This window comes from Pelophylax lessonae (assembly GCF_965119305.1).
Source record: "Pelophylax lessonae genome assembly, chromosome: 10".
In the NCBI taxonomy this organism is placed as follows: Eukaryota; Metazoa; Chordata; class Amphibia; order Anura; family Ranidae; genus Pelophylax; species Pelophylax lessonae.
In genome coordinates this window covers 88,243,810-88,260,269 of record NC_138777.1, presented here as the reverse complement: position 1 = coordinate 88,260,269, position 16,460 = coordinate 88,243,810, and the positions used below count along the sequence as shown (strand labels likewise).

Below are 16,460 nucleotides of genomic sequence, written 5' to 3'. Positions count from 1 at the left end.
GATATTTACCTTACATGCAGCCAGTGACGTCACTGGCGCATGCGCTCTGAAGGAACGGCCGCTCGTGCCGTTCCTTCAGAGTCCCGTGCCGTGACTGTTGGCTCTCGTGCACGTGCACGGGAGTGACGTCACCGCGGCTCCGGCCAATCAGATGGCGGGATGCGGCGATCCCGGAAGACGGCAACTGGACATGTCGCCCATCATAGAGGTGAGTGAGCAAAGGCTCGTTCTAAGGGGGGCTCGTTCTAAGGTAAGTATTGCATAATGAGCTAGTATGCGATGCATACTAGCTCATTATGTCTTTCTCTTGCAGGGTGAAAAAATTTTTGAAAAAATGCGAGTTTACAACCTCTTTAACAACTGGTGCTATTCCAAATTCAGTGCAGTTATACAAAAAGTATTTGATCCCCTGCTGATTTTTTACGTTTGCCCACTGACAAAGAAATGATCAGTCTATAATTTCTATATTGTAAGCTCTAACAAGCAGGGCCCTCTAATTCCTTCTGTATTGAATTGTATTGTAACTGTATTGTCTTCCCTCATATTATAAAGTGCTGTGCAAACTGTTGGCGCTATATAAATCCTGTATTATAATAATAATAATAATAATAATAATTTCAATGGTAGGTTTATTTTACCTGTGAGAGACAGAATAACAACAAAAACATCCAGAAAAACGCATTTAAAAAAAGTTATTAATTGATTTGCTTTTTAATGAGTGAAATAAGTATTTGACCCCTTCGCAAAACATGACTTAGTACTTCATGGCAAGACTCTTGTTGGCAATCACAGAGGCCAGACGTTGGCGACCAGATATGCACACTTCTCAGGATGGATTTTTCCCACTCCTCTTTGCAGATTCTCTCCAAATCCACTCCAGGACCTTAATATGCTTCTTCTTGAGCCACTCCTTTGTTGCCTTGGCTGAGTGTTTTGGGTTATTGTCATGCTGGAATACCCATTCACAAATTGCTGAATCCCCATTAGATTAGATAGTAGGTACAATGCCCGGCGGGTGTGGAGATGCGACTCGGTGTACATCTTGTGATATGTATGCGTTCCTCGGTCATGTGATCGAGGGCGAATACAAATGTGCAAAATGTAAGCACGTTGCTTCCCTGGAAGCTCAGGTCCTGAATCTAGGGAAGCAACTGGCAACACTGAGACGAATGTCCATGCCGGAGGAGAGCCAGGATTGTACCAATCAGGTGCAGGCAGGGGTCTGCACAGAGGTGGGCGGAGTATCGGAGGTGCAGGCATCAGAGCAGAGTAGAGGGGTGACAGTTAGGAGGGGTAGAAGGGAACAAGGCAAGGAGGCTGATCCTGGGCTGGAGCACCCCAATAGATACGCCCCGTTGTGTGATGTTGGGGAAACCAGTCAGGGACCAGCATTGCTGGAGCAGAGCGACGCCCCTAGCAGCCAGGGGAAGAACTCCTCCAGTGAGGCTGGGAGAAAGGGAAAGGAAAGACAGGTGCTGGTGGTAGGGGACTCAATTATTAGAAGGGCAGACAGTGTAATCTGTGACCAAGACCGTGTGCGCCGAACAGTCTGTTGTTTGCCGGGCGCTCGGGTTCGGCACATAGCGGATCGGGTGGACAGATTATTGGGTGGGGCTGGGGAAGACCCAGCTGTCATGGTACACGTGGGTACCAATGACATAGGCAGAGGAAGACGGAGAGTCCTAAACGATTTCAGGGACTTAGGCGCTAAGTTGAGGACTAGGACCTCCAAGGTAATATTTTCCGAAATACTACCTGTACCTCGAGCCACACCAGAGAGGCAGCGGGAGATTAGGGAAGTTAATGAGTGGCTGAGGAGCTGGTGTAGTAAGGAGGGTTTCGGGTTCCTGGAGAACTGGGCCGACTTCTCAGACGGTCACCGGCTCTTTGGTAGGGACGGATTGCACCTAAATGGGGTGGGTGCAGCCGTACTGGGTGCGAGGATGGCCAAAGAGTTAGAGGGGCTTTTAAACTAGGGAATGGGGGGGAGGGTACAGATGTAGAATTACCCAGTGGAAAGCAAGTTTCAGAGGGCAGAAATGGGGGCATTAGCGATAGGGTGTGCGGAGCTCCTATACCCAGGGTGGGTACGGGGAAAAATCAAGAGAGCAGCCTAAAAACATCAAAAGAGGATAAATATAACCGATCAAAATTACGAGGTTTGTATACCAATGCCAGAAGCCTGGCCAACAAGATGGGAGAGCTGGAGCTGCTGATGTTTGAGGAGGACTTAGATTTTGTGGGGATAACTGAGACTTGGTTTGACAGCTCTCATGACTGGATGGCGTCCATTCAGGGGTATTCCCTTTATCGCAGAGATAGAGAAAGTAAAAAAGGGGGAGGGGTATGTTTGTATATTAAGAACAGTATACAGGTAAATATGAGGGATGATATTAATAATGGAGCTATGGACGAGGCAGAATCCCTATGGGTAGAGCTTCAAAGGGAAGGCACGGCGGGGAAGGTAATATTGGGCGTATGCTATAGGCCCCCCAACCAGAGGGAGGAGGGTGAGGCGGACCTCATGTTACAGATAGGATTGGCAGCAAGGATGGGAAATGTCATTATAATGGGGGACTTTAATTATCCAGATATAGACTGGGCAGAAGGAACCGCACACTCAGCCAAGGCTCGGCAGTTCCTAAATGTTTTGCAGGACAATTTCATGGGTCAGATGGTGAATGCACCGACAAGAAGCAATGCGGTACTTGACCTACTGATTACCAACAATACAGACCTGATCACGGATATAGAAATACGGGACAACTTAGGGAACAGTGACCATAGGTCAATTGGTTTCAGTATTAATTACAGTAATAGGAAACACAAGGGTAATATAAGGACGCTGAATTTCACAAGAGCCAATTTCCCTAAACTGCGCTCGCTGCTAGAAAATATCAAATGGGATAGAACCCTGGGAACAAAGAACACGGAGGAAAAATGGGAGTGCTTCAAGAGCATACTTAACAAGGGAGTGGGCCAGTGCATTCCACAGGGAAATAAATTTAAAAGAGCAAAACTAAACCCTGGGTGGCTAAACTCCAACATTAAAATGTATATTAGAGCTAAAGAAAAGGCCTTCAAAAAATACAAGACTGAGGGGTCATTGGCAGCATTTAAGCACTACAAAGAGTGTAATAAGAAATGTAAAGACGAAATCAGGGCGGCTAAAATAGAACACGAGAGACATATAGCGGAGGAGAGCAAAAAGAACCCCAAGAAGTTCTTTAAGTATATAAACAGTAAGAAAGCCAGGCCAGAGCACATTGGCCCCATAAAAGATGATAAAGGAAAAATGGCCACAGAGGACAGAGAAAAGGCGGAAGTGTTAAATAATTTCTTTTCTTCAGTCTTCACAAAGGAATCGGGGGGCTACACGAAACCCGCTTGTAAGGCCGAACTAAATAATACACCTCAGGAAGTGCCGCCATGGCTAACAGAGGATAGACTTAGAGCTAAACTAGAGAAACTTAACATAAATAAATCCCCGGGACCGGATGGCTTGCACCTGAGGGTTCTTAATGAGCTCAGCCAGGTGATTGCCAGACCATTATTCTTGATCTTTAAGGATAGTTTACAGACGGGTATGGTGCCAGCTGATTGGAAAAAAGCCAACATGGTACCAATATTTAAAAAGGGGTCGAGATATATCCCGGGTAACTATAGGCCGGTCAGCCTAACATCTGTAGTCTGCAAAATTTTGGAGGGGATGATAAGGGACCACATACAAGACTTTAGTAATGAAAATGGTATTATAAGTAGAAATCAGCATGGATTCATGAAAAATCGTTCGTGCCAAACCAATCTGTTAACCTTCTACGATGAAGTGAGCTGCCACCTAGATAAAGGTAAGCCTGTGGATGTGGTGTATCTGGACTTTGCAAAGGCCTTTGACACCGTTCCTCACAAACGCTTACTGTACAAACTAAGGAAGGTAGGTATGGATCATAAGGTGAGTACCTGGATAGAGACCTGGCTCCAGGGGAGAGTACAGAGGGTGGTGATTAATGGGGAGTACTCGGATTGGGCGGGTGTGGAAAGTGGGGTCCCCCAGGGTTCTGTCCTGGGACCAATCCTGTTTAATTTATTCATAAATGATCTAGAGGAGGGGATATCTAGTACAATCTCAGTATTTGCAGATGATACTAAATTAGGCATGCCAATATCTTCTATGCAGGATGTGGAAATCTTGCAAGCAGACCTGAACAAAATAACGGGGTGGGCAACCACATGGCAGATGAGGTTTAATGTAGAAAAATGTAAAGTAATGCACTTGGGTGCCAGAAACCAGAAAGCAAGCTATTCACTAGGGGGTGAACCTCTGGGTGAGTCTAGGATGGAAAAGGACTTGGGGGTACTGGTAGACAACAGGCTTGGCAGTGGCATGCAATGCCAAGCCGCCGCAAGCAAAGCCAACAGAATACTGGGATGTATAAAAAAGGGGATTCACTCCAGAAATAAAGAGATTATTCTCCCGCTCTACAAGACTCTGGTCCGGCCACATCTGGAGTATGCTGTCCAGTTCTGGGCACCGGTCCGCAGGAAGGATGTGCTGGAACTGGAGAAAGTCCAGAGGAGGGCAACAAAAATAATTAGGGGAATGGAGGACATCGGCTATGAGGAAAGACTACAAGCACTGAACCTATTCTCTCTGGAGAAGAGACGATTGAGGGGGGATATGATATCAATGTACAAATACTGTACTGGCGACCCTAGCATAAGGAACAAACTATTCAGAGAAAGGGAATACAATAAGACACGTGGCCACTCACTAAAACTTGAGGAAAGGCGGTTTAACCTTAAAGTGCGTAAGGGGTTCTTCACTGTAAGAGCGGTAAGGATGTGGAATTCTCTTCCACAAGCAGTCGTATCAGCGGGGAGCATAGATAGTTTCAAAAAACTATTAGATGTACACCTTAAAGACCACAACATACAGGGGTACACAATGTACGGTTAAAAGCAAACACACACACGCATCATGGGTTGAACTGGATGGACTTGTGTCTTTTTTCAACCTCACTAACTATGTAACTATGTAACCCATTTTCAATGCCCTGGCTAAGGGGAAAGAGGTTCTCACCCAAGATTTGACGGTGCATGGCCCCGTCTGTCGCCCCTTTGATGCGGTGAAGTTGTCCTGTCCCCTTAGCAGAAAGACACCCTCAAAGCAAAATATTTCCACCTCCATGTTTGACGGTAGGGGCGGTGTCCTTGGGGTCATAGGCAGCATTCCTCCTCCAAACACGATGCGTTGAGTTGATGCCAAAGAGCCTGATTTTGGTCTTACCTGACCACAACACTTTCACCCAGTTCTCCCCTGAATCATTTAGATGTTCATTATCAAACTTCAGACGGGTCTGTACATGTGCTTTTTTGAGCAGGGGGACCTTGCTGGCACTGCAGGATTTCAGTCCTTCATGGCGTAGTGTGTTACCAATTATTTTCTTGGTGACTATGGTCCCAGCTGCCTTGAGATCATTGACAAGATTATCCCGTGTAGTAGTGGGCTGATTCCCCACCTTTCTCATGATCATTTAAACTCCAAGAGGTGTGATCTGGCATTGAGACCCATAGAGGGAGATTGACCGTTATTATGTGTTTCTTCCATTTGGGAATAATTGCACCAACTGTCACCCTCTCACCAAGCTGCTTGGCGATCGTCTTGTAGCCCATTCCAGCCTTGTGTAGGTCTATAATCTTGTCCTTGACATCCTTGGACAGCTCTTTGGTCTTGGCCATGGTGGAGAGACTGGAATTAATTGATTGCTTCTTCGGACAGGTACCTTTTTATACAAGTAACAAGCTGAGATTAGGAGCAGTCCCTTTAAGAGAGTGCTCCTAATCTCAGCTCATTGCCTGTATAGAAGACACTTGGGAGCCAGATATCTTGCTGATTAATAGGGGATCAAATACTTATTTTATTCATTAAAATGCAAATCAATTTATACCTTTTTTGTAATGTGGTTTTTTTTTGGAATTTTTTTTGTTGTTGTTCTGTCTCTCACCGTTAAAATAAACCTACTATTAAAATTAAAGACTGATCATTTCTTTGTCAGTGGGCAAATGTAAAAAATCAGCAGGGGATGAAATACTTTTTTCCCTCACTGTAGCCCTAAGCAGCACCATCATCTATAGCTTCTCCTAAAGTAATGTATAAACCTTGCAAGTTATTGTACTAAACGGTTTCTGCTTGTTTTATGCCTAAGTTGTTGTTTTCTTATACAGTTGGTAAGGTTACTGTAAGATGTTTTCAGAGCTAGGTTAGGGCCTAATTTGACCCACAAAAAGTGGGCCCACAGCCTTTATATTTAACATAACAAATGCTGTGTGTGTGTGTGTGTGTGTGTGTGTGTATGTATATATATATATATATATATATATATATATATATATAAAAACAAGCTGCGCTATCAAATGAAAATCGTGCTAATGACTACAATGTTATATTATGTGCATTAGTCTATAGAAATATCCTTAAGTCCAAATCCAGAAAAAATATGTAAGAAAATATGTGTAGAAAAATAATTTAAAGAGTTGTTTCTGAGTAATTGACCACAAAAACAGCTAAATTCAATCCAATAGTCCGTGTAGAAGTCCTTATATCCAAAAATAATGTGTCATAAGTTGTTCTTGAGTGCAGATAAACGACCACTAGTGATACAGACTGCTTACCAGATAATATTATATAAAAAGCCCAATGCAGAGATGTGTACTCCCAGAATCCTCAGTGTAACCAAAGGCTAGGATGGAGACTCCGATATATTCCAGCCTCAGACAACGGAGTAGACTCAGCAGGCGTAAACCACGTACATGTAAAGAATGGTAAAAAATCCCATAGCGTGATACTGTATTTATTGCTGTAAGGGGCATATATCTCAAAATATTACACCCAGCTGTGAGACTTCAACCAAGTGTGCAATCCGCTCACGAGATAAAAAGATAATAGTGCTGAAGTGAAAAGGATAGTCACCTTCACCAACAATGCAGGCTGCTTACCAGAATGAGAGTATGCTATGCCAAAGAAAAGATATGGAGATCCAAATATATACCAGGCTCCACTCAAAAACGTGACCACCACCCAAATCCACAAACTGCTTACCAGATGTACAGATATACTGTGCCAAAAACAGATGTCAATTCACTCAGGATCATTGATTCAACAGGTGCCAATACAGGGGAAGATGTATGCCTCCACATGATGTTCAATCCCCAAATAGGCGTCAGGTCACAAGGTCACATAAAAGACAATAAGGTGCCCCATAGTGTAAAACCATATGATTTATTAGATAAAAAAGGAAAGCAACTTACAAAACAACAGGGATAAAAGAGCGCTTGAACAAGCCGCTGGCCGGTCGGCTCTTCCGCCCGTCCTCGAGATGTCAGCACGCCGCGACCGATGTATGTTTCATCAAAAATGATGTTTTCAAGGTACGGGCAGCGTACTGACGACACCACTTAAGTACACTCACAATAAAGGATCCTCCCAATCAGACTTCCGGGATCGGCACTGTCCATCATTTTTGACCAGTTATAACACAAGAAAAAATGCCCTCACACATTCAAATAAGCATTATTGAACGATAAATGGAAGATCAAATTTAGGGCAAAAGAAATCAATTATCAATAAATATTTTTTATCCACAAATTGTCATATTATAGACATATTTATGGAAAAATCAGTGTAATATGCCATGTAAAGCCAGATATTAACACATGAAGCCAAACATAACATAAATGCTATAGAGACATAGTATTCAAATCACCAGTTCAATGTGTATACCCAATTGGCCAATACATATGAACATACACCAAATTTCATGCAAAGCCAGATATTACATAGCAAACTGAGCAAAATATTGGCTAATAAACTCAAGGTAAGTAGGTAAATATCCTCCAAACAATATTCCCTGACTTAAATAAAATAATGGCTAAATATTAATATCTAGTCTATTTTGGCAAACTTACATATATAATTCCCATAAGTCACAATAGGAGTTGATCCGTGTACATATTAAAATAAAGTTTCAAGGAGATAAAAACTTCCACGATCTATATAAAACATATATTAAATTAAATTAAAATAAATTAGTATGGATACTAAAGGGGATCGCCGATATGGTACATCATATATTGATTAAATCACTCCCTTAACAGTGTAACTCACATAAGCTGATGTCAAGTCCAACTGGGGACACAATAAGTGTGTCCACAAAATTCCATAAACACTAAATAGTACCAATACCCAGCCTGACATTCTATCCAAGCAAATAAGCCAAAAAATGGACAAAGACACCTATGCGTTATCTATAAACGCATTGACGTCAATGTCCACGTTGAGTCCAAAGGGTGTATACGTCTTGACCCTGTATATCCAGGCCATCTCCATTTTAGACAAGCCCCTCACCAAAGGCTCCCCCCGCCATTTGGGAGAGAACTTGTCTATGCCTAGAAACATAATGTTTTTGGGGTCTCTATTATGTGAGGTCAAAAAATGTTTAGATACCGAATGATTTCTAAAACCCTTACGGATATTTGCAATATGTTCGTTGAGGCATACAAATAAAGGGCGTTTAGTTCTCCCAATGTACTGGAACCCGCATGAGTACTGGAGGAGATAAACTACTCCAGTGCTGGTGCAGGAAATAAAGGGGTTAATCTTATGCAGTTTCCCAGTACTTGTTGACAAAAAACTTTTAGTGTTTTTTTGCTTTATATGGTTCTAACGACAAACTTGACATCTGTTACACTTATAAAAGCCATTCAACTGTTGAAAAAAGGTAGGTTTACTTAAAGGGGTTTCAATCACATTTGGTGCCACCACATCACGCAAATTTGGTGTACCTTTAAAAATGACCAGCGGTTTGTCAGGTAAAACCTTTTTAAGAATCGGTTCATTATTTAAAATGTGCCAATGATGCATCAACAATTTTTTAATTCCCATGAACTGGTTGGAAAATGTGGTAATGAAAGAAGGACTCGACATGAATTCCCCAGGAGCACTAGAAGGGCGTGTTTGTAACAGCTGGGATCTTTCCATCTGGCTGACTAGTTAGTGATATGGGGAATTCAGCTCAGTGGTAGAAGCATCTTGCAGTGAGCCCACGGCAGTCTGAACTGTGGTTTTAGGGCTAGCAGCTTACTTTTATTAACAACTTCCAGAGCGACCTACAGTATATATATATATATATATATATTTATATAATAAATATATATGTCCTCGGTAAGAGATGGTAAGCTCTGGATAATGACTGCTGCCATGACCCAGATAATCTTTTCAGTTGGCGATGCCCTTTTTTGTAAAAATGACAGAGCCACTACTTTTACTAGCAGTGTAATGGGCCCAACACCCACCCCACCCCGCTGCATGAATGAGCTGCATTCCCTATATCACTAACTATATATACTGTTTCTGGGCTGACCATAGAGATAAAAGGAGGAATTTACGTTTCCTGATTAACTGTGTAGTGTATGACGAGGGTTTTGTTATCTCCAGTTTCAGTCTTTTGTAGTTCATCCTTTGTGATAGCAATACAATAAGTAAAACAATTAAAGAAACAGTGTAAAAAAATATATATGTTTATATAAATAACAACATTTAAAAAAAAATTGTGCCCCTATCCCCCTCGTGTTCATGTGCAATTGTGAACATGCACATAAGTCTTGCATGCACGTATGTGTATTGTTGTAAACATCAGAGTGAGAGTAATAATTCTAGTGCCAGATCTTCTGTGTAAATCTGGCCATACATTATACAATTTTCCTATTCTTATACAGGATTTCCTTTTCTTCAATTTTCTTTAGATTTACTATGTAGTGCAAGGGCCTGCCTGATTGCATCCAAATTGAAAGTGTTTAGGTTTGACCTCATATTATATGATGTTGGTAAATCTAAAGAAAATTGTACAATGTAAGGACAGCCTAACTCTACACTGGTAACCTGTAAAGGTTTTTAAAGTTTTGCTTATTTTAGAATTTTAGGTACTGTAGTTTGTTTCTGTTCCAAGTGTAGGCAATTATAAATTTTGACATGTTAGGTATCTATTTACTTGGTGTAAGATCATATTTTATGTTTTACCAAAAACGTGGGTATTATATTGTGTTTGTGTGCACTAAAATTCATGGATTAATTTGATAAACCACTGCTCAAATATCACATGACATAAAAAGTTGTAACGCCCTCTATTTTATTCATCAGTAACTTTGCTTTCAGAAAATGTATCATTTTAGGGGTTCTAAAATGGGGAGGGAAAATGGGCCCAATCTGGACATTTTCACTTAGGGTGTACTCACTTTTGTTGCCAGCGGTTTAGACAATAATGGTTGTGTGTTGAGGTATTTTGAGGGGACAGCAAATGTACACTGTTATACAAGCTGTACACTGACTACTTTACATTGTAGAAAAGTGTAATTTCTTCAGTGTTGTCACATGAAACGATATAATAAAATATTTACAAAAAATGTGAGGGGTGTACTCACTTTTGTGATATATATATATATGTATATAACAGGTCATGTTTTCAAACTTTCCATTATTTTGCACAGGTGATTTGATCAGTCTTACTGCCTTAGTAATTACCACAGTGTTTTCATCTGAGGGAAATCCTGAAAACATGACCTGTTGCGGGTACTTGAGGACTGGAGTTGAGAATCATTACTGTAAACTAATGATCTGCTGCAGATTTGGAGAGCTGACAATATCAGTGGAAAGTTTATGCCAAACAGTTTGATAATATTATGACAGTATAAACATTTATTGGCAGTAGTTTTACCATTCAGTCATGAGACCACACATCCAATTGAACTTGAGTTTTGTTAAGCTACAGTTAAGGCCCGTACACATGATAAGAAAATTGAAAGTAAAATTTTGTCCGACGAACGATCTGCCGATTTTCAGGATAGTTAGTATAGTGCTTTCGACAGCTGATTACAACTTTTCAGACGGCAAAAACTGAATGTGAAGGCTATAAAATTTTTATCGTACCTGAACACAACGTCCGATTTTCTTTTAATTAGTACAGTTTTTGTCCGAAATAAATTGTAAGAAAAAGACTACGCATGTTCGGAAATGAAAGAATACATACAAAACAATTCAACACATAACATCGCTTCTGAAGTTGATTTCTGTCGTACAAGAAGTTTTGCATGAAAGTAACCTCTTCACTTTCCATATGAGACTAGCATGCAACAAAAAATGCATGAAAATGTGTCCCATAATCTGATTGTGTGTATGAGGCTTTAGACTTAATATCTGATTTTCTTAACCACTTAAGCCCCGGAAGATTTTACCCCCTTCCTGACCAGGGGGTATTTTGCGATTCGGCACTGCATGACTTTAATGGACAATTGCGCGGTCGTGCGACGCTGTACCTAAACGAATTTGACGTCCTTTTTTTCCCACAAACAGAGCTTTCTTTTGGTGGTATTTGATCACCTGTGCGATTTTTTGATCACACGCTATAAACAAAAAAAGAGCGTCAATTTTGCAAAAATAACAATATTTTTCACATTTTTTTATATGAAATTCCCCCCAAAAAAAAGTAAAAATCAAACTTTTTTAACATTTTCAGCCAATTTGTTTTATGCTACCTATGTTTGGTAAAATAAAAATCACAAAAAGCGTATTTTGATTGGTTTGCGCAAAAGTTATTGCGTTTACTAACAAAGGGAAAGATTTTTGTCATTTTTGTTGTTTTTTTTTTAACGCGTAATGGCGGCGATCTGAGATTTTTTTGTGGGACTGCGACATTGCGGCGGACAGATCGGACCCTTGACTGACATTTTTGACACTTTTGGGGTTACCAGTGACATTTCTACAGTAATCGGTGCTATATATATGCACTGTTACTGTAAAAATACACTGGCAGTGAAGGGGTTAACTTTATTTGAGAGGGAGGGGCTGTGTGTGTCCCTAGGGGCGTGATTCTAACTGTGATTGGCTGTCTGTTGAGCTGTAGTTACACTTATCAACTGTCCTACATAGTAGAACCGTATGTTCGGTGTTTCTACACAGGGGAGAATGACAGGCAGCTTGTTTACACAAGGTGCCTGACTTTCTCCCTCTCCCCCGCCGATCGCAGAGTGAGCGGCGGACATCAGGTCCGCCGGTCACACGCGCGGGGGGGGTCCGTGACCGCGCGGGAGCGGGAGCGCGCCGCCGGCAGTGCGCACCCGCTCCCCAGAGCCTCACAGGCTAGTGACGTATATTTACGTCACTTTGCCTGTGAGGGGCTGACCGCCGCAGTAAATCTACTTGCGGCGGTCGGCAAGTGGTTAAATAATGTTTCAGCAATAACCCACCCTTTCATGCTACATGTAATATAATATGGATATAGTCAAACAACCAGTGCATACAGCTCCTCGAGTCAAAGTTTTCTAGATCTTGAGTAGAGATTGTTCTAGTGTGGTACCTTTTTTAGATCTTGTATAATATACAGTGCACTCTCTACAGTCTGCTTTATACGCCTGATGAACATGAATGGTAATAAAATTAAATGATGGTAACATAATTAATGGTCCCAGTGGTCTGAAGACAAATGCCTGTTGTGCGTAATGACATATTGTTTCAGAAAGGATGTGGATGCTCTTGCCACCTTAACGTCAGAATTATGAAAAAGCGACCTACCTAATATGGTTTCAAGCTGTATGTCTGACAATGCGATCATAGAAACATAAATTGAATTTTAAGTAAAGTTGTAAATAACACTTTCTTCTGCTGGATAAAGGCATGGTTTAATAAGATAAAAATAGTGCACATTATCAGCTCACATGAATTCTTAGATTAATATTTAACTTTTGCAATCTTTGTGTCAGAGGATGACATTTTCAGTAAAGATTAATGGCATTCTCTTTGGTTTCACTTTGTAAATTCCACTGAAGTTTGGAGCAGGGAACTTTACAAAAGACAGCTTCTTGTCTTGAGCAGAGATTTCAGATTGTGTGCAGCGTACAAGGTAACATATATCATGCTCTAGCTGTGTTTTATTTTAACCTTATATTTGGTTTGATCTACAGGTACATAGAGATACTGAAGGAACATAAGCCCAAGCTGTGGTGGGACCAGCACATCGCCGAGCATTACCTGGAATATAAAAAGTGAGTATGCAGCCAGGATGTTTGTCAGCATTCCAAGTCACAGGATGAATCTAAATTTCACTGGCCATTGTGATCATATTGCAGTCTATGACCTATTCATTCTAACTTGTCCTACACACAGGCAGATAACATTTGAAACCCTGGGATTGTTGCAGGAATTGTGGGAAGGTTGCAATGTTTCCAAAACAAACGTTGCCAAGTTTCAGAAATCCAAATGATACACTAATGCCTCGTTTCCACTGAGCAGATCGGTTCGGGTTGGTTCGGTACGGTACGCTAATTTGAGTGTTTCCATTATGAAAGTGGCCCATACAACCGAACCAAACCGCACCATTCCTGGTCCTGCTTCAGATGTAGAACCATAGGAAATGGTACGGTACGGTTAGGGCGGAGCTACTGGCGTCACACGATAGATTCCACTGATTGGCGGACAGGAAAACTTCAATGCTCACGTCAAATGAAAGAGCAAAACAAACACCTCATTTGGTGTAAACCCTGCATGGTCCCTGGTGGCCCGACTTGCAGTGGAAACACTCACCTGAATAGACTGGACCATTCTAACCCTCCCAAACTGTACCGACCCAAACCGTTCCGCGCCTCAGTGGAAAAGAGGCAATACAGTATATATACATACATCAATGGCTTTTCATTTGATCACTTTCTGCCCCATTTGATTGATTAAAAATAAGAAAAGATTGTTGTTGGAAGCTGATAGAAAGCCACCAAATGGCCTCAAATTTACCTAGCATGTGGCCAGCATTAGGCAGCCAGTGGATTGTCTAGTATAACTGTGAAAGCCTAAGGCTTTTGTTTTTCATACGAGTAATATTAGAGTACCCTCAGCTACCCCACTGAGTAAAATCCTCTACCTCTAAATTTGGTGTTCAAGGAACACTAAACCCTGCTTTTCTGAAGGTTAGGGATTCAATTGGTTTCCCAAAAGAGTCTCTTACGGTAGATATGCAAACAGTGTACCAATAATTATTTTAATATAAGGTACTGTGCAGAGGTTTTAGGCAGGTGTGAAGAAATGCTGTAAAGTAAAAAGGCTTTAAAAAATATATATTTTAATTGTTTATTTTTATCAATTTACAAAATGCAAAGTGAGCAAACAAAAGAAAAATCCTAATCAAATCAACATTTGGTGTGACTACCCTTTGGCTTCAAACTAGCATAAATTCTTACACCTGCACACTTAGTACACTTGCACAAAGTTAGGGATTTTGCAGGATTCGAGTCAGGTGTATAATTACCAAAGTATACAAAGAAAGTTCTAATGTTCATCAATTTAATATGTAGGTTGAAACACAGTCATTGACTGAAACAGAAAGCTTAAAACTGGGTGAGGAACAGCTAAACTCTGTTACTAAGGTGAGGTTGTAGAAGACACTTTTATGTCACAGGTCATACACCATGGCAAGACTGAGCACAACAACAAGACACAAGGTAGTTATGCTGCATCAGCAAGGTCTCTCCCAGGCAAATATTTCAAAGCAGACTGGGGTTTCAAGATGTGCTGTTCAAGCTCTTTTGAAGAAGCACAAAGAAACGGGTAACGTTGAGAACCATAGAAGCAGTGGTCAGCCAAGGAAACTTAATGCAGCAGGTGAAAGACACATCATGCTTACTTCCCTTTGACCTCTGAATATATGTCCAGCAGTGCCATGAGCACAGAACTGCCAAAACCAGTGGGACCCAGGTACACCCATCTACTGTCCGTAGGTGTCTTGTCAGAAGTGCTCTTCATGGATGAATTTCAGCCAAAAGGCCACACCTCTGAAGTGGAAGCAAGACTGAGCGACTCAACTATGCACAAAAACATAGGGCCTGGGGTGCAGAAAAGTGTCAGAAAGTGCTCTGGACTGATCAGCCAAATTTTGAACTATTTGGCTGTAGCAGGAACTAGTTTGTTCACTGAAGGGCTGGAAAGCGATATAATAATGAGTGTCTGCAAGAAAAAGTAAAGCATGTTGGAGGTTCCTTGCAAGTATGGGGCTGCATTTCTGCAAATGGCATGTATAAAAAATAAATGCGCTTATCCAAAACAACAGTACTAAAAATATCACTAATAGAATCAATTAATAAAGGGTGTTATTTCACAAAGTGAAATAATTCAACCAAAAGTGAGTCCATGGTTAAATAGATGAAAAAAAGTCCCATGCACAAGATAGCATGATAAGATGTAGATTCTCAACAACCATTCAGAGGTGATTCTTCCTGTATAAAATTGTGAACCTATTTAAATACATCGCTCTCCACTGCACACAAAAGAGGATTTGCCTCTTACCAGATGGATTGACCTTTGCAGGTCTAACACAGCCTTTTTACAGCTTTTTTAATGCAAGCAAACAGCGCCTCACCTATGGGATGACACTTTCTTAGCAAATACAGGCTCCTAGTATGGATGGATAAACTACATCTCATTAATATCAAGCTGTGCTAGTAATCCACACTTCAGCTCGTTATGTCACACATGAAAAAGAAGGAAACAACTCATTGCGCAGACATCTATAAAAAACAATTTATTGGTATAGACATGTACTTACAAGAAAGAAGGATATTATAGGCAAATCGGTTACACGCAGCGTCTGGCTTCCTTACAGACGATAAGACGTTACCACTACCACTAACCCGACCTATGTTTCATTCTAATGAACGTCACTAGGGCACCCTTTCATGTTTTTCACTGGGGCAACCTTTCAGTGTGCAGGGGCACACTAGACACCCAGCACATAGCACAATGGCAGCAAAGCTATGTGTAAAGAAGAAAAAGGAGTCCTGAAAGTGATGGTTTTGCCACCACAGAGCCCTGATCCTAACATCATCGAGTCTGTCTTGGATTACATGAAAGGACAGAAGGATTTGGAGCAGCCTACATCCACAGATGTGAGCATAGTTCTCCAAGATGTTTGGAACAGCCTACCTGCCGAGTTTCTTCACAAATTGTACCTAGAAGAAATGATGCAGTTTTGAAGTCAAAGGGTGGTCACGCCAAATATTGATTTGATTTGGTTTTTTCTTCTGTACATAGGTATGCGCACAGGGTGTATCAGGTGTCACCTCATGTGATGCCAGTTCCCCCTGTCTTCCCCCCTGCAGTGCTGCCAACAGGAAGCCACTCAGCACAACACTTTCCATTTGTTCACTGTCCAGTGCAGCTGAGGCTGTAGAGAAAGGGACTGGGGAATCTCTTGATACTTCACCCTGATAATATAAATAAAAAAACGACTGACACCGTCCACTGCCCCACTGACACCAATCTCTGCTCTACAGACACGGTCCACTGCCCTATTGACACGGTCCACTGCCCTATTGACACCATCCACTGCCCTATTGACACCGTCCTCTGCCCTATTGACCCAAATCTC

The 16,460-nt window shown here is 41.4% G+C and overlaps 1 protein-coding gene across 1 annotated transcript in view; it reads left to right on the top strand.

Annotated features, from left to right (window-relative positions):
- CHID1 (chitinase domain containing 1) overlaps nucleotides 1-16,460 on the top strand; it is a 1,130,290-nt gene that overhangs the window by 1,102,282 nt on the left and 11,548 nt on the right. Inside the window, exon 11 of the mRNA XM_082269929.1 lies at nucleotides 13,012-13,092. Coding sequence (XP_082126055.1) covers nucleotides 13,012-13,092 — 81 coding nt within the window. The remainder of the gene's footprint in view (nucleotides 1-13,011; nucleotides 13,093-16,460) is intronic.